At 43.9% G+C, this 18,806-nt stretch overlaps 3 protein-coding genes and 1 long non-coding RNA gene across 7 annotated transcripts in view; 3 read left to right on the top strand and 1 right to left on the bottom strand.

Annotated features, from left to right (window-relative positions):
* LOC121393056 overlaps positions 1 to 18,806 on the top strand; it is a 1,743,327-nt gene that overhangs the window by 913,692 nt on the left and 810,829 nt on the right. The gene's annotated exons all lie outside the window — the stretch shown is intronic.
* LOC121400993 overlaps positions 1 to 18,806 on the top strand; it is an 840,200-nt gene that overhangs the window by 726,976 nt on the left and 94,418 nt on the right. The gene's annotated exons all lie outside the window — the stretch shown is intronic.
* LOC121401017 (cilia- and flagella-associated protein 251-like) lies at positions 993 to 2,935 on the top strand. The gene is made up of 6 exons (XM_041585424.1): positions 993 to 1,005; positions 1,101 to 1,154; positions 1,255 to 1,314; positions 1,462 to 1,535; positions 1,625 to 2,204; positions 2,777 to 2,935. The coding sequence occupies exons 4-6, from the start codon at positions 1,492 to 1,494 to the stop codon at positions 2,825 to 2,827; spliced, it is 675 nt and encodes a 224-aa protein (XP_041441358.1). The 5' UTR covers positions 993 to 1,005; positions 1,101 to 1,154; positions 1,255 to 1,314; positions 1,462 to 1,491; the 3' UTR covers positions 2,828 to 2,935.
* Positions 11,638 to 15,140, bottom strand: LOC121401048. Its single transcript, XR_005966076.1, has 3 exons — positions 15,104 to 15,140; positions 13,392 to 13,504; positions 11,638 to 11,696 (listed from the first exon to the last, which is right to left on the bottom strand). It is a non-coding gene; the product is annotated as an uncharacterized LOC121401048 (long non-coding RNA).

Raw genomic sequence — 18,806 nt, forward strand, 5'->3', positions numbered from 1 at the left:
ATTTGCCGGTACGATCTACTGCGCATGCGCCAAAAGTACTTCGTGACTTTTGGCGAATGCGCGGTAGATCCGTACCGGCGAAATGCTCCTACTGCGCAGGCGCCAAAACGCAGTTCAAAGCAGGAAGAAGATCGCGTGGAAGAAGATGTCTGTGAACTCCCTGGACTGGACCTGCGCAGAAGGGTAAGTAACAAGTTAGGGGCATTTGCCCAGCGGGACGGGTAGGCCAGGGGGAGAAGGGAGGTGGGCAACACAAGGGAGGGGGGGGAGGGTTTTTGCACCATCTAGGTTTCCTTCCCCTTTAAGCAGCTGTCTGTCTGTCTGTCTGCACTGCTTCCTTTATACATACAGGTGGGAGCTGCCATACCATTTTCCTCTGTGCGGGTAGAACTGACATCCATGAAAAACAACCACATTTATTTCCTTTTTTCAGAATAAAATCTCCTTATTCCTGGAATGTTTGCCCCATAGAAACCCCAAACCCTTTTCTGTCTCTATTCTCCTCAGATCCAGACTGACTGTGAGCAGCATTTAGAGCCATTTAGTATTCTGTCCCTAATGCTCTTTCCTTTCACTTACAGACGCTGTACGTCATCCTGGAGGACTTCAGGGAGGAAGACACCGACTTTAAGGCCCTTGCCTCTTATTACGGTAAAATCCTATTCTATTTATCAGTTCCTACGTTTTATTACATGTGAATTCCTTCCCCCCTTTAGCTCAGTATTTAACATAAATGTGTTTTTTCCCGCAGAACATCACTACCGGGTCCACTTCGGCAAGAACGTCGTCCTGTAAGTAAAACATAAATGCTCTTATTACATGTTGGGAATCATTTGCTATTGCCCCAGGGGTAAGTGCAAGGGCAATAAGGCTGGAAAATGTTTTTATTAACGCTCAGTGATATTTTTCTTTTTCAGAGAGGACTTTATTCTTCGATATTTCAGCGACCCCGAGGACGACGCACAGAGACAACATTTATGAGTACTGGTGTTGATCCATTATCTGGTATGTAATGCAGAACAGATGTCTAGATAAATAGAGAATAAATGATATTAGATTGCCAGCTCTTGTGTAACACTGCTACTTTCTTTATGTTACAGGAAGTGCTCGAGAGGGAGTGTATCGCCCTCTACAGTGAGGAGTTGCTGCCTCCTGTAAGTGTCACTATTATTATTATTATTATAGGAGAGGTTATTATTCACTGTGTGTCTCTATAATAATTATATTATTAACATTGACTCTCTCCTTCCACAGGAAGCATCATCGGAACACCGGAGATGGGGGCAGCATTTCGAGTATCTGCGGCTGCAGAATGTAAGTTCCCCCATCACATGGGAATCCCACACCCTCACTGCCCTCAGCGTATAAAGGTACTATTAGCAGCACATATACAGACATAATCATAACTGTCTCCTTTCTTTCCCCTTTGCTCCTATCCTTGTGCCTCCCCTGCACCCGCAGACTATCCAATGGCACCTTCACCAGCTTGCCATGACGCTCTGGGAGAGGGAGCAGAAGCTGCAGGAGGCTGCTGGGTATGTATTTTGCACAAAATACTTTCAATTACGTTTACTGCCACTTTACAATAATGACAATAATGACATTTATTTCCCTTCAAATCTAGTGAGGAACAAAAGCCAAGTCCTGCAGCTGAGGGAGAGGAGGAAGAAGCTCCTGCAGTGGAGGAGGAGAAGGAAGAGGGAGCTCCTGGAGTACAACAAGCTCCTGCAGCAGATGAGGAAGAGCAGAGAGAAGAGGGAGCTCCTGGAGAACAAGCTCCTGCTGCGGAGAGAGAGGACAGAGCTACTGGAGAAGAACAAGCTCTTGCTGCGGAGGAGGAGAAGGAGGAGGAGAGAGAAGAGGAGCTCCTGGAGAAAAACAAGCTCCTGCAGCGGAGGAGAAGAGCAGAGAGAAGAGGGAGCTCTGGACAACATCAAGCTCCTGCTGCGGAAGAGGAGGAGCAGAGAGAAGAGGGAGCTCCTGGACAACATCAAGCTCCTACGGAGGGAGGAGGAGGAAGGAGAGAAGAGGGAGACCCTTGGGAACAACAGGCTCCTGCACCGGAGGAGGAGAAAGAAGAGGAAGCAGCTCAAGAACAAGCTCCTGAGGTGGAAGTGACCATCGAAGATCCTTCGGTGGTAGAAAGGCCGACCCTCCGAAAACGGGTCAAGAAGGCCATAATGAAGAGGCTCCGCAGGATTTGGGTAATGTATCAATTTACTGACAATTACCCTTCTTCTAGAGATACCTCATGTTGTCCAATGCAGCTCCACTTTACTTCCTGCTCTTCTGAGCATTTTCAATCAGAGCAATAGAAAGGAAGCCATACACCCTGTCTGTTGAGCCCGCAGGCTGATCACTTTGAGGGCGCACCCCATAGACCAATGTTTGGCTGCCTTTAGGGTGTAAGAGGTTGCTGACAGGGATCTAAGTCTGCAGATAAAGTGTTGATTGTATAGTAGGCCAATAACAGGGGAGGCAGGTAACTCTTACAGGGCTGCTGGACATCTGGCTTAGATATCCACCTTTGGAAATGGGTTGCCACTGGGTAATGGACTGGCACCAGCTGATCAAAGAGTATAAAAGAATAAATGGCGCAGGCTCAGACTGAGATTCATAAAAGGCCCTGGCATTCCATGTGTAGAGAGACCCAAACAGTCCCCAAAGGCCCAACAAATAGTGCGCTCTTAAAGCAACACTGAGCCTTTAATATCATAAAGAAACAAGTGTTTGTCTTTATTCTTATCTTAACATTTTCTAAATCTTTTCTTTTCAGCATTCCACCCAAAGACTCACCTGCTGCCGCCGACCCACCACCACGGCCTGAATCCTTTCCTTCCAACCTACCTATCCCGAGAGCATATGTCTGTGTGTGTCTGTCTGTTATGTACAGGAGGGAGAGTAGGGGGTTATGTACAGGAGGGAGAGTAGGGGGTTATGTACAGGAGGGAGAGTAGGGGTTGTGTACAGGAGGGAGAGTAAGGGGTTATGTACAGGAGGGAGAGTGGGGGTTGTGTATAGGAGGGAGAGTTGGGGGTTATGTACAGGAAGGAGAGTAGGGGGTTGTGTACAGGAGGGAGAGTGGGGGGTTGTGTACAGGAAGAAGAGTGGGGGTTATGTACAGGAGGGAGAGTAGGGGGTTGTGTACAGGAGGGAGAGTAGGGGGTTATGTACAGGAGGGAGAGTGGGGGTTGTGTATAGGAGGGAGAGTTGGGGGTTATGTACAGGAAGGAGAGTAGGGGGTTATGTACAGGAAGGAGAGTAGGGGGTTGTGTACAGGAGGGAGAGTGGGGGTTGTGTACAGGAGGGAGAGTGGGGGTTGTGTACAGGAAGAAGAGTGGGGGTTGTGTACAGGAGGGAGAGTAGGGGGTTGTGTACAGGAGGGAGAGAAGGGGGTTATGTACAGGAGGGAGAGTGGGGGGTTGTGTAAAGGAGGGAGAGTGGGTGTTGTGTACAGGAGAGACAGTAGGAGGTTGTGTATAGGAGGGAGATTAGGGGGTTGTGATAGGAGGGAGAGTTGGGGGTTATGTACAGGAGGGAGAGTGGGGGTTATGTACAGGAGGGAGAGTAGGGGGTTATGAACTGGAGGGAGAGTGGGGGTTATGTATAGGAGGGAGAGTTGGGGGTTATGTACAGGAGGGAGAGTAGGGGGTTGTGTACAGGAGGGAGAGTGGGGGTTATGTACAGGAGGGAGAGTAGGGGGTTATGTACAGGAGGGAGAGTGGGGGTTATGTATAGGAGGGAGAGTAGGGGGTTGTGTACAGGAGGGAGAGTAGGGGGTTGAGTATAGGAGGAAAGGAAGGGGGTTGTGTATAGGAGGGACAGTAGGGGGTTGTGTACAGGAAGGAGAGTAGGGGGTTGAGTATAGGAGGGAGAGTAGGGGTTAAGTACAGGAGGAAGAGTAGGGGGTTGCGTATAGGAGGGAGAGTGGGGGTTATGTACAGGAGTGAGAGTGGGGGTTATGCACAGGAGGGAGAGTAGGGGGTTGTGTACAGCAGGGAGAGTAGGGGGTTGAGTATAGGAGGGAGAGTAGGGGGTTGAGTATAGGAGGGGGAGTAGGGGGTTGTGTATAGAAGGGAGAGTAGGGGGTTGTGTACAGGAGGGGGAGTAGGGGGTTGTGTACAGGACGGTGAGTAGAGGGTTGTGTACAAGAGGGAGAGTAGGGGGTTATGTAAAGGAGGGAGAGTAGGGGGTTGAGTATAGGAGAAGGTTGAGGGGGTGTATAGGTGAGGGGTGAATAGGAGGTGGGGGTGTATAGGTAGGGGGCGGGGGGGTCTAGCCATGATCCAGGGTGTAGAACCGACTGCCGTTTCTAGGAGTCAGGAAGGAATTTTTACCTTCAGTGCAGATTGACCCCCATAGCACTCTAGGGGTTTTCTCCTTCCTCTGGATCATCCACTGTTAGGGAGGCCCAAATATAAATTGCCTATTAATTGTAATAAATCCTGTTTCTCCATAAATATGTCTCTGTGTTTTTCTTTAATCCCTATGGTGAATATTGAGGGAAGGGGCTCCTGTGCCTCGTTCTACTAAAGATGACTGAGCGGTTGTGTGAGGGTAAAATTGGGTGGTGGTGCTGATACAGGGGTTTAGTTGAAGAAGGGAATGGGTTAATATCTCTGCAGGGTTAATTGATTAATATGTACATGACGGGGCTGAAAGACATAGGGACACATACTGATCTCTAATGATTGGAGGGAACTAGAATATTGCTTTACTCCATAGGCCACAATGTAACAGCATTTCCATTCAAGTCCAAGGCCCCTTTCTTAACACTGGAATTCCATCCACTTCCCACCAGCCTATTGTCACTATACCAGACATTTAGTATATGAAGGAGCTTGATATTGGCCAATGACTAAGCTGGATTTGTTTTTTGGGTACACTTTCTCCAGGTTATGAGACGTCCTTTTGGGTTGGGGGGTTCCTGCTAAAGCGATTGAGTTAAAAACATTGGTGGCCTGGGGCCCTAAGAGTTAAAAACATTGGTGACCTGGGGCACTAAGAGTTAAAAACATTGGTGGCCTGGGCCCTAAGAATTAAAAACATTGGTGGCCTGGGGCCCTAAGAGTTAAAAACATTGGTGGCCTGGGGCCCTAAGAGTTAAAAACATTGGTGGCCTGGGGCCCTAAGAGTTAACAACATTGTGGCCTGGGGCCCTAAGAGTTAAAAACATTGGTGGCCTGGGGCCCTAAGAGTTAAAAACATTGGTGGCCTGGGGCCCTAAGAGTTAAAAACATTGGTGGCCTGGGGCCCTAAGAGTTAAAAACATTGGTGGCCTGGGGCCCTAAGAGTTGTAAGTGGAACTGAGATAACCCCTCGGAAGTTCATGCAAATCACCTGGTTTTCCACTTGTCCATTAAGGGGTTGTTCAGCTTTCAGTAGATTATAGAATGGTGAATTCTATGCAACTTTTCAATTGGTCTTCATTATTTACTTTTTATTGTTTTTCATTTACCTTTTTTTCTGATTCTTCAGAATTTTCAAATGGGGGTCACTGACCCCATCTAAAAACAAGTGCTCAGTAAAGCTACAAATAATCTATTATTGCTCTTTTTGTATTACTCCTCTTTGTATTGAGGTCTCTCCTATTCATATTCCAGTCTCTTATTCAAATAAATGAATGGTTGCTAGGGTAATTTGGAGCCGAGCAACCCGATATTGGAAACTGCAAACTGGAGAGCTGCTGAATAAAAAGCTAAATAACTCAAAAACCACAAATAAAAACCATTGGCAAATTGTCTCAGAATATCCCTCTCTATATCATAATAACAGTTATCTCAAAGGTGAACAACCCCTTTAAGTTAACTTTTAGTATGATATATTGGTTTTCACTTTTTATTATTTGTGGTTTTAGAGTCATTTAGCTTTTTATTCAGCAGCTCTCCAGTTTGCAGTTTCCACAATCTGGTTGCTAGGTTCCAAATTACCCTAGCAACCATGCATTGATTTGATTAAGAGACCGGAATATGAATAGGAGAGGCCTGAACAGAAAGAGGAGTATTAAAAAGTAGCAATAACAATACATTTGAAGCCTTACTGAGAATTTATTTTACATGGGGTCAATGACCCCCATTTGATATCTGGAAAGCATCAGAAGAAGAAGAAGAAATAATGAAGACTAATTGAAAAGTTGCTTAGAATGTTTGTTCTATAACATACTAAACGTTAACTTGAAGTATTAACTTTAATATGAAGGCCCCACCTTACGGTAGAGTACCCGCACCCACACCCACATTTTTACCTACCTGACCCGCAACTGCCTGATCTGCAAACTGATCCGCGACTCGCTGACCACCATAAAGCAGGAAGTGCCGTTGCTGGAAACGGGAAGTGACGTCATCAGAAGGGGGCTAGGCAGAAAAAAAAAACATTTTTAAAGGAATAAAACTTGCTAAGATCCAGAACTTGACCTGCAAACCCTCAGACCTCCAACCTGCATCTGAAAGTCCTTCCTACAACCTACAGGTTCGCTGCTTTTTTGGGGGTACCCAACACCCTGCAGGGCTCTACCCTGGGGTACTCAGGCTCTAAAGGTGGCCATACACGGGCCGATAAAAGCTGCCGACAGGCCGTGTCGGCAGCTTATTGACCCGTGTATGGGGCCCCCCGACGGGCTTCACCGATCGAAAAATCCCACCGGATCGCGGCCGCATCTATTCGTTGATGCGGTCCCGCGATCCGACCGCCCATTGCTATTCGTTAGGATCCGATCGTTGGGCCCTAGGGCCCATGATCGGATCAGCCAGATATTGCCCACCTCAAGGTGACATCGCCAAACGAGCGGATCTCTCAGTGTATGGCCACCTTTAGGAATGCCCTGCCTGGGGGCACAGGGAAAATGGCACCAATCAGCTCTCCAACACTTGGATGCTCCATTGGGGTAACAGATAAGGAGACTGGTATATATTTTTTTTACCAATTTGAATATTCTGTCCTTTAAAAAAAGATCAGGGCAGATAGACTAAATTTTTAAAAAGTTCCCTCGCCCTCCTGTTATCCCAACAAAGGGGCCTCGTAAGCCCTAATGGAGGAGCGGCTGTGATTGAGTGGCATTGCACCCCTGGCCAGGGTCGGACTGGGGGGCCCGGGGCTGCTGTCTGAGGGCCCCCCTCCATCCTCCCTTTCTGAGCCGGCACACTGCGCTGCGGGCAATACAGGAAGAAGGTGCGCAACTGTTTTTGCCCTTCGTCGGGCAGTCACTGCAGAAAAAAGTTGTGGGGCCCAATGGGTTTTTTCATGGTGTCCAGCCGGCCCAGTCCGACACTGCCCCTGGCACTACAACATCGGCAGCCTAAGCTTAATGATAAAATTACAATGGGTTAAAAAAAGGCTCTAAGTCCAAATCTAATAACAATGAGCAGCACCAGAGTCAAGAGGGAGGAGCCACTTGTCCACGTGTCAGTCAGAGATCAAAAGGAGGTGCGCTGAGCAAATAAGCGGATGTACAAATTGCTATAAGAAGAAAAGGCTGATAGTGTATTACACCTTTATACAGCGGTTAATATTGCACATCAGATCTACTCACACTTAGATGCCCATGTGTTTGCCTTTTATATGGGAGCAGGGCTCGTCTTCCGTCTGTCCCCAGCGCTCACTGTACCTGTTGCTTTAAACTGAGGAGAGTGAAGTACCGTCAGGAATTGAAGAATCGTCTGCGGGTAATTGCACTTAGCGACTCTCACATGCAGTCGGCCCTTAATGAATTATACGCGCAGTCCTGATTGGTAGTAGCGATCGTCTCTTGTTGCCGGTTGTACATGTCGCTGCCTGTTGCCAAGGGGAATCCATTGCTGTAATGCCGGTTTGCGGGAGACAATCTTTTATTTTTAGCACACGGGAGTTGCGCTGATAGATGTCGGGTTTTCTTTGGATCCTTCACCGGAGCCTCTCGGTACTTCTGGTTGTCTGCGTTTTTTCCTCGTGGTGTTTGTACAAACGGCTTCTATTTTCCTTCAGTTTAATATCAAGATGACTTCTTTAGGGGGTCGCACATAACAAGAAATTAGGATCGCAGCTTTATCTTGCTGAAATGGTTAATTTATTCAATATTTTGAAATGAACAAACATTAGCCCAACGCGTTTCGTATCTCAGATACTTCCTCAGGGGCAGATTACCCAGACTGCACTGCAAAGCTATTTATCGAGTCCGTGGGTGGTTCCATCAATTAGTACAAATAATCGCCTTCATTCATAAACTCATGAAACGATTTTACGGTAAATTACAATTAAAACAAGTGGAAATTAAAAGTCACAGTATCATAAAATTCTATCAATCATTTAAAGCTTAATGATACTTACAAGGGATTAGCCATGAGAATCTCCCTGCACTTATCTAACATACACATTACAGGGCCATTTTGGCAGCAGCAGTTCTAGGGGGGCACAAATTGGACATAACTTTAAGCAGGTTATAGAATGGCCAATTCTACGCAACTTTCAATTGGTCTTCATTATTTACTTTTTATGGTTTTTTTTTTTTTTTTTTTTTAATTTACCTTTTTTCTGATTCTTCCCAGTTTTCAAATGAGCCTATACTTCTGGAAGACGGCACCCTGGGTTCTATTTTCCAAGATAATGTGGCCATAAGCTACAGAAGAAGCCCGAATCTAAAAGACATGCTCACAAAAAGCCACTGTCAAAGGTCCCAACATAAGAAGGTGGCAAATTGGGGGAGTGTTACCCCTGTGGCAACTGTAACATGTGTGAGAAAGTCTTGAAGATCTCCTCTTTTGAGGATAGATTTGGTAAAAACAGCACTTTAAGAGATTCCATAATATGGATCCAAGGAAATTAAAATTCTGGGAGGAAGTAAATTTGGGGATACGCAAAGGTAATCTGGAACAAGCTCTCCTTAAACGGGGGAGCTACTGGATATTCCAATTGGACTCGGTTTCCCCAAAAGGAATAAATGAAAATAACCTATTTACTGCGTTCATTTAGTTCATAAATATATAAAAATTCTTTTAAAATACTCAATTTATGTCTCTACATCAGTTATCAGTACAGAACCATATGGTGATTTTCTAATGATTAATTAAAGTTTAAAACCTTTTAAAATTGATGAACAATTGGGGGCACTTTTACTTAGCTCGAGTGAAGGATTAGAATGAAAAATACTTTGAATTTCGAAGTTTTTTTGGCTACTTCGACCATCAACTACGACTTCGAATCGAACGATTGGAACTAAAAATCGTTCGACTATTCGACCATTCAATAGTCGAAGTACTGTCTCTTTAAAAAAAAAACAACTTTGACTACCTACTTCGCCACCTAAAACCTACCGAACTACAATGTTAGTCTATGGGGACCTTCCCCATAAGCTTTCGAAGCTTTTTTTGATCGAAGAAAAATCCTTCGATCGATGGATTAAAATACTTCAAATCGTTCGATTCGAAGGATTTAATCATTTGATCGAGCGATTTTTCCTTCGATCGTTCGATCATTTGCAGTAAATCCTTTGACATTCGAAGTTGAAGGATTTTACTTTAATGGTCGAATATCAAGGGTTAATTAACCTCGATATTCGACCCATAGTAAATGTGTCCCTTAATGTATGGATGTCTGATACAATAAATATATGCAGATCTCATTGTGAATCTATATACAGAATTAATATGACGGCCTAGTGGAGGAGAAAGATAAATAGAATGAGCTAATTAGGACCACGGTAACCTAAGAGTTAACTTGGTGATGCCGAGAACAGATTCTGTTGAGCCATTGGCTAGTGCCAAAGTTGCTGCTGTGACGTTTGCCTACGTAACCGGCGATCCAAGATCCGAAGGTAATACTGATGAACTCTCACGAGATCCTCCGGATAACGTGGAACCCGGAAGTGTTTTAAATAGCGCATCTCCCGATGGGCCGCCATTCGCCTTGATAAAGCGAAACTAGCGAAATGTGTTGGCGAACAATTGTTTGATTTTATTTTTTAGCTTAAAAGCGGCTTTTTAAATATTTATTGGGGAATTTATTGGGGTGGCGTGCAATTTAAACCCATCCCTCACTTCAACTACTCTTTCTTTGTATCTCAATCCTGCACTGGAATTCTAAGGGGGCCGACGATTTGTGGCTTTTTGAGGCTTAGTTCAGCTCTTCAACAGCATAGGGCAAAGTTTAACAACCAAAGCCACAGTCCCGGTTTCTCGGTCTTCTTCAGCTTTGTGGTGTCCTAGGGATAGAAAACATCAGGCAGTAGTTTATGGGACATCTCCACCTTCTTGTTTTTCATTCTTCCTACTATTTTCATGAACTGAGTGGATTGGGAAATAATTTATCAGTTATTTAATCTTTTTAAGTTACTGATCAAGTCGTTCATCAATTGGGGATCTCGATTCTTTTTAAATCAATCACATGTACTAGCACTGCACTTTAATGATTGGCATTAACTTGTCGATGAATTAATTATCACTGGGCACTTAATTTTTAGTAATTCATTTTAATTAATTTAAGGTATATATAATTGATGCATATTTCGTATTTATTTAATGGCACAAAGCACTTTAACCTATCATTCAGGGGCAATCTATATTTCGATTGTCCATTCCTTTAAGGTTGGTAGGGTGGTGTTGCTCAACTACAAGTCTACGATTCCCTTATTTTGTTTGGTCTTGGAAGTGACAATGCAGTAACCTTAGGTTCATCTCTGTGATAATAGCGGGTGCTTTTCTCTTTCTCTTTCAAATTAACATATATGATCATACTGATTTTTTATTCAGACCTCAGCTATTATCTAAAGGGTAGATTATAAGTAAACATTCAAGGGTATCCTCCTGTTGTTATTTGAATAGTTTTCAAATGGGGGTCACTGACCCCATCTAAAAACAAATGCTCGGTAATGTTACAAATGATCTATTATTGCTCTTTTCTTATTACTCCTCTTTCTATTCAGCCCCTCCCCTATTCATATGCCAGTCTCTTATTCAAATAAGTCAATGGTTGCTAGGGGAATTTGGACCCTAGCAACCAGATTTTGGAAACTGCAAACTGGAGAGCTGCTGAATAAAAAGCTGCTGAATAACTCAAAAACCACAAATAAAAAATTGAAAACCAATGGCAAATTGTCTCTTCATCACACTAACAGTTAACTCAAAGGTGAACAACCCCTTTAAGTTAACTTTTAGTATGATATATTGGTTTTCACTTTTTATTATTTGTGGTTTTTGAGTCATTTAGCTTTTTATTCAGCAGCTCTCCAGTTTGCAGTTTCCACAATCTGGTTGCTAGGGTCCAAATTACCCTAGCAACCACGCATTGATTTGATTAAGAGACTGGAATATGAATAGGAGAGGCCTGGATAGAAAGAGGAGTACGGTAATAAAAAGTAGCAATAACAATAAATTTGTAAACTTACTGAGCATTTGTTTTTAGATGGGGTCAGTGACCCCCCATTTGATATCTGGAAAGCATTAGAAGAAGAAGACAAATACAAAAAACTTTAAAAAAGAAATAATGAAGACCAATTGAAAAGTTGCTTAGAATTGTTCGTTCTATAACATACTAAACGTTAACTTGAAGGTGAACCACCACTTTAATATGAAGGCCCCACCTTACGGTAGAGTACCCGCACCCACACCCACATTTTTACCTACCTGACCCGCAACTGCCTGATCTGCAAACTGATCCGCGACTCACTGACCACCATAAAGCAGGAAGTGCCGTTGCTGGAAACGGGAAGTGATGTCATCAGAAGTGGGCTAGGCAGGAAAAAAACATTTTTAAAACTTTTAAAGGAATAAAACTGTTACTGTGTCTCACACCCACTTGTTGCCTTGAATTTATTGCAGAAAAACTCAAGACATCAAGAGTCTGATGAGTAAATAAAAGCCTAATAAATCATATCATGTCCCCCCGCTGTCAGCCGAGTCCATTTGTTGTTCTGTCGGGCTGTGAAATTTCTCCTTGTTTATCTGGAAATGTTCCAGCTCATCCCTTCATCAATCAATAGAATGTTCTGCATTGTCTCCTATAGAGGGGAGCGGGCTGAAGAGTCACCCACAGCTGCACCCTTTCTCCCACTCCCAATGACCCAGGAGGTTTGTGGCTCCGTGGGTATCGGGGTCCCTACAAATATACTTATTTCTTGTGTGCCCTTTATTCTAACCCCATCCTCTTCTACAATCACTTTTCTCTATAGTGTCACGATACCAAAGGCCGTGGGTTTTGGCCCAAAAATAACGTGGGAGGGAGCTTTTCTGAGGTTCAGTGAAGGCTTAATAGCGGATGATTTCTTATATCGTAGATTCCTGTGGAAAACCATCATGAAGGCCAATTAGGGGAAAATTTGGGTTAAGTGTCCGTGGGCGTCAAGTTTTTAATGTGTTTTATTGTGATTCCTCTTTATGCTGCATTAGATTAAGGGCGTCAAGAGTGAAAATCACTTCTTTATTATTTGTCTGTCCTTGCTTTCTGCCTCTGCAAAATAATCCCCCTTTTCTTTCCTTCCGAGAGCTTAGACCTGGCATTTTCCGGATAATGGATCTTTCTGTAATTTGGATCTTCCTACCTTAAGTCTACTAGAAAATCATGTAAACATTAAATAAACCCAATAGGCTGGATTTTCTTCCAATAAGGGTAATTATATCTTATTTGAGATCAAGTACAAGTTAATGCTTTATTTTTACTGAGAAAAAGGCAATTATTTTTAAAAATTTGAATTATTTGGATAAAAATGGAGTCTATGGGAGACGGCCTTTCCGAAATTCTGAGCTTTCTGGATAATGAATCCTATACCGGTACCAACTCCATCCTGTATAAACCTCTTCCATACTTTATTTGCGCCAGTCCCTGCCCCTCTGAGCTTACAATCTATTTACCATACCGCAGAAAACCAAACAAACCAAGAAGTTGTTTCACCCAATGCAGGTAAATAATCTCATTATTAGGGTGGTCTCTGATGAAGGGGTCCGTCCCCAGAACATTGTATGATTACACAATAAGCACAGAGTAAGCTCTCCGTGTGGATTTGCTCTGAGTTGTACTTTGCTATTATTGGTGGAGGGGGAGCCAAGATCAGAGTGCTGAGAAATATTTGGAACAATATAAAACACCCTACAGATAGTAGGACAAATAGTGGGTATGGGGTGCTGTAGAATAGAGCCCGACATGAATACAATGTTCCCTGTGTTTGGCAATACTGTACTCATGTGGGGCATGGCTTGGGCACAGAACGTTGGCATCACCCCAACCTTGAGATTTCCAAGTGGTTCAAGGTGCTGGGGAGCCCAGGTAGGGAGCTGTGTTCTGCACCATAAAGAGCAAAGAATGGCAAGTCTTTAGGGCCCCTGCACCCATGAGATTAGCAGATACACCCATGTGCCCCTCATGTGTTACCCACACAAACATTAGCCGGCGGTCTCTGTTGGGTGATGCTCGTGGCGCAGGTAATGTACCTTGTAAAGTCATGTTGTTCCATAATGGATGTGAGTGGGATGGTAAATATTTAATGTCTCGTTATCTTGTTCATTTCCACAGGGGCTGAGTCAGGAGCTTGTACTTTGTCTGCCTGTGAATATACTGTATAAATATATAATATACAAAAGCCATGAATATCTTGTAAATTTTATCCTTATAAACAGTGAGTTCTGATGTCATTTCTGTCACATGACTCACTGAAACTTGGGTATTATAATAAATAAAGTACCCCCAGTTACAAAATATGAGGATATTAGAAGTTACCTCGGAGTTCCATGACCTGTATAAAAGCACTGTGCCTTCGGCCTTCGTGTTTATATGGTCATGAAACTCCTCAGTAACTTATAATATCCTTATATTTCGGGAAATTTATTCAATTATATATAATATATATATATATATATATATATATATATATATATATATATATATATATATATATAATATATATATATATATATATATATATATTATATATCCCATTAGATTGTGCCTTTAATGCACCTCCAGGTCCTGATGCTTCGTGCATTTATAGTTAACGATCCAGAATTATTGATCAGATGTTGTTTCCTATCTCACCCAGTTTTCATTGAACACAAATGGAGCCCAGGCTAAGTGCCCTGCAGTTTGTGGAATCAGCACCAGGGGGCACTGGTACGACCCACAGCATTTCATGATTAGAAAGCAGGAGAAATTAGACCATGCCCCCTAATTGCCCCCATCATGCCCACAAACTGACCCAAACCCAACCCACTTTCCAGTTTTCTCCACCCCTTTTGGGGCGTAAAATTCAGCACCACCCCATCAAAATCAGGAAAACTGGTAGTACTGTTAATACACAGTACTCTCCCCTCATCTGTACTCTCCCTAGTACAGTATCTCCCCTCATACAGTACTCTCCCCTCATACAGTAACTCTCCCCTGCATCTACTCTTCCCGCATCTGTACTCTTCGCTCTTACAGTACTCTCCCCATACAGTACTTTCCCTCATCTACTCTTCCTCATTTCAGTACTCTTTCCTCATACAGTACTCTCCCCTCATACAGTACCTCGCCTCATCTACTCTCCCCTCATTCAGTACTCTTTCCTCATACAGTACTCTCCCTCGTACTGTACTCTCCCCTCGTACAGTACTCTCCCATAGCTACTCTCCCCTCATTCAGTACTCTTTCCTCATACAGTACTCTCCCCCTCATACAGTACTCTCCCCTCATACGTACTCTTTCCTCATACAGTACTCTCCCCTCATACAGTACTCTCCCATAGCTACTCTCCCCTCATTCAGTACTCTCCCCCTCATACAATACTCTCCCCTCATACAGTACTCTCCCCTCATACAGTACTCTTTTCCTCATACAGTACTCTCCCCTCATCTGTATTCATCCATCATAAATACTCTCCCTCAAACCCATCCAGCATGATGGAGCTGTAATAGGGGAGCTCTGAACGTACGGGAGTAAAAATAAGCAGCTCAGACTGGTAAAACAACAGCCAACAGCTTCATAACCAGAGGACACCGAGCGGACTATGGGAAGCCACGAAAGAAAGCTTCCCCGGTAAAAATGACCACGTTTATCCAAAAGCGAGCTACTTCCAGGATCGCAAACTCCATAAGCAGCAGCCCAACGCACAGAGTGCGCTATACAATCAAGCGTCCAGTACAGGCGGACAACACAGCAGAATACTCACCGCTCACAGTTACATCGATGAAAGAGCTGTTGGCGACAGTTGAGACGGAGATACAGGGAGACTTCGATCAGCCATCTCCTCACTGCGCACAGATATTAAACAGGTGGCTGTACGCACTGATCACCTAAACACAAAAGGGCAGAAATAGTTACATCACATACTGAACTGATAGACACAAACTGCGCATTAGAAGAAGAGGTGCATCATTTAACTGCTAAAATGGGCTGATTAGAAGACGGAACAGACACAATAACTCAGGTTAAGGGGTATTTCCGGAAATAATTCCCATACAGGAACTTAAATACATATGTTTGTACCATGATGGGAGAATTACTCCTGGACACGCCACAAGACCAGATACTGCAGATAGAATCCACAGACTACCTCCAGCCAGAATGCCCCACCAGGGGCCCCCAGGGACACCATTATGAGAGTCCATTACTATCACATTAAAGAAAAAGCTACAGGCAATGCTTCTGGAATAAAAAAGACTTTCCAGAATAAATACAACCACCTGCAAAGCTTTGCAGACTTGTCAAGCTACAACTGTACTGAGAAACAACAGCATATCATACCGATGGCTATACCCAGTGAAGCTGTGGGATAACAAAGACGATAACCCAGTAATAATGAATACACCATAACATGCAGAACAAGTTCTGAAACAGTGGGGTCTCACACCTGAAGCACCAAGCCATACAGGAGACAAACCCAAAAACGGCACGCATTTAGCCGGAATGGGCAACCCAAACAAGACAGAGCAGAAAGAGCCACAAAGCTCGGATAGATGCAGAAGAAGCAGACTCAGACACTTAGAAGTTGCAAGACACATCAGACAAAGAAAGAAGGACCAGTTTTGCACCAACTAAGAAAAATTTGACTTGATCATTTTTTTTTGCTCCCCAAAATCTAGGAGCCCCCTTTGGAGTGGAAGCCAATCCACAACTCCCCCCCCCCAGAACTCTAAGCCCAACCTTTGTTGACTGCCATTTGACCTTTACGGGCCTCATTCCCCTTCCAAGGGTATTTTGGGGCAATCCCCTCCCAGCCAATACCATTGCAGTATTGCTGTAAATAAGTTGTAAGCATAATGTTGATGTTTAACATATATGTTTTATCTATTTCTCTAGTTCTTCTTTCTTCTTTCCACTCCATCTCCTCTCTCCTAACAACCAGGAACAAACAGACTGAGACCTGCCTCCCACCACTTGATGGACACAGAGGAAAACAACCTCCGGACATTATCAAGACGCCAGGAGACACATCCTATAGTCTCGGCACCTTGAACCTGAGTAAGTCAATTCCAATCTATAAGCACACTAACATACCAACATGGAGATCAAAATAATATCACAACACATAAACGGGTTAAATAGCCTGCAGAAAAGAACAAAATGGGCAAAAAAAAAACAAAACGTAAACATACTTCTGGTACAAGAGACACACTTAATCAACCAAAAACCAACAAAGCTCAACTCCAACCACTTCCCCACACAGCTGTATGCCTCAAATACAGACAAAAAATGGAGTAGCAATCTGGATAACAAGAAACTTCCACACCAACTACTGTCTCAACTGATGGATCCCCAAGGTAGATATCTTATCATTACCATCAAATACAGAACAAAACTACACTATCGCAAACGTATATAGCCCAAACAAACGCCAGGCCAAATTCTATAATGTTACTCAAGAAAAAAGATAAGGAGCAGAATGGGCTTCTCATCATTGGACGAGACTTCAATATCCCCCTGCAATACGAAATTGACACGAGTGTGTCAAGAAATACTACTAGTCCCCGAGAAATTACACACCAAGCCAAAGCCAAAAACAACGCAAAGATCGCTCTACGATGTCTGGAGATCACAGCACACCACAGACATTATAGGATTATAACTTTTTTCCACATGCTTGCTCCAAATATTTTCAAATAGACTATTTCTTGGTTGACAAGTCGTTACTAAATTTGAGATAGGGACCAACACCTGGCCAGACCACTCCCCTATAGACATTATTATTGACAACAATCAGAATCTAAGACCGCAACCACAATGGCGTCTCAATGAATCCCTATTACAAAAAAAAGCAGCAGTGCAGGGGAACAAATTACTAGAAGTGAATGAGGAGTTGTTGATGCTTTTCTGTGACCTGTGGATCAATACTAGTCAGTTTATTTGCTGCCCTCGTGCAATTACTCCCGCACGTTTAACACCCATGAACTGACCTTAACCCAAGTGCAACTCGCAACTAATAAGATGCAGAAAATAAAGCTACGAAGCTCTGAGCTTATAATTCCTTCCCACAGGCCCATTCCCTCTGATTCATTCAAATATTCTTTACTCTCCTGCCCACGCACAGCCCCAACTCTGATCCCATCAACTTAATAAGAAGAGTCTCGGGGGCCCATGCGCGCAATGGAGTGAGTAACACACACCGCAGGGAAGCTCCGTACCGACCAAGCGAAAACGCCCACTAAACGCACGTTTATAGCAACCAGATAGAAGCGGGTGTTAGTGTATGCACATGAGCACATATCGATGGGAAAGAAAAAGCTGAAAGAAGCATCGGGGACGATGTCTCCATACTTACAGAAAACACCAGCTACACGCAGGCCTGCACAAGATGGCGGAGAGGACTCGGATCTAGAATTACCACCTGACTCCTGGGCTCCTATCTCACCTAGACACACAGAGAGACCCCGGGAAACTCCTCATGCTGCCCACACTGACGCAAGATCAAGTATCTGTAACCGCTGAGGTACTTGCACAGCTCTCCACTATAGCAGCCAATATCAAAATAGCGCTTAAAGATATACAGTCTGAGGTGACCAGCCTGGGGGAGAGAACGGATCATTTGGAGAATACAACAGATGAGCTTATTCAAAGACACACCATGCTAGAGGAGGAAAATCACCTTCTTAGATCTCAACTGACCTCTCTAAAATCACAGAATCACAGAAGATCTGGAAAACAGATCCAGAAGACAAAACCTAAGGGTGAGAGGGGTCCCAGAAGAGGAGCCTACCCAGAAATTAGAACATATCTGTGCACCTTATTCCAGGCCCGGACTGGAAATCTGTGGGTTCTGCCAAATACCAGAGGCTGCTGTAAGTTGCCATAGACAGTCACTATTTAGTGGGCTGGTGAGGTGCTGTTTGGCCTCTGTGTAGCTGAAATGCCAGGGCCTATTTTGAATCTCAGTCCAGCTGATTAGAAGTGAATCCTCGTCATGTCTCTCTATGGACCTCCCATTCAATAATCACACGCCAAATAACATGGAAATAATTATTCTGCCGGGCGAGCATTCTAATGAGATTTTAGTCTTCTATCCGTGCAAACGATTGCTTCAGAGACGCGTTGTGCGTTTCCGATGGTTGTGGAGCTCTACCCTTTCTGTGGTGTGCAAGGTTGTGTGGCGTTCTTATCTGAGGTTCCCAGACTGTAGGGCTTGACACCCTTGGGGCAGTGACAGATGAACCCAAGCCCTGAGGGTAGCTAGGGTGAGATTTTGGGAGAAAGCATATTTGTTCTCCTAAGTTACCCCTGAATGCCAAGTTTGAAGGCCAGGATAAAGATGGTTGGGCTGTTTTTTCGGTAAATATCACTGAAAAGATCATCTGAAGGCCAAGTAGCTTAAGGCCTTGTGGTGGATGTCTATTTTCTGTCCTACATTACCCTGAAAGACAATAATGTAAACCAGGTTA

Source organism: Xenopus laevis, chromosome 3L (genome assembly GCF_017654675.1).
Source record: "Xenopus laevis strain J_2021 chromosome 3L, Xenopus_laevis_v10.1, whole genome shotgun sequence".
In the NCBI taxonomy this organism is placed as follows: domain Eukaryota; kingdom Metazoa; phylum Chordata; class Amphibia; order Anura; family Pipidae; genus Xenopus; species Xenopus laevis.

Bases quoted from the DNA above. Each gene is read 5' to 3' on its own strand.
- LOC121401017 (XM_041585424.1), top strand. From the start codon at position 1,492: ATGACGCTCTGGGAGAGGGAGCAGAAGCTGCAGGAGGCTGCTGG. The intron at 1,536-1,624 runs GTATGTATTTTG...CTTCAAATCTAG, and splicing joins AAGCTGCAGGAGGCTGCTGG to TGAGGAACAAAAGCCAAGTC. The intron at 2,205-2,776 runs GTAATGTATCAA...TTTTCTTTTCAG, and splicing joins AGAGGCTCCGCAGGATTTGG to CATTCCACCCAAAGACTCAC.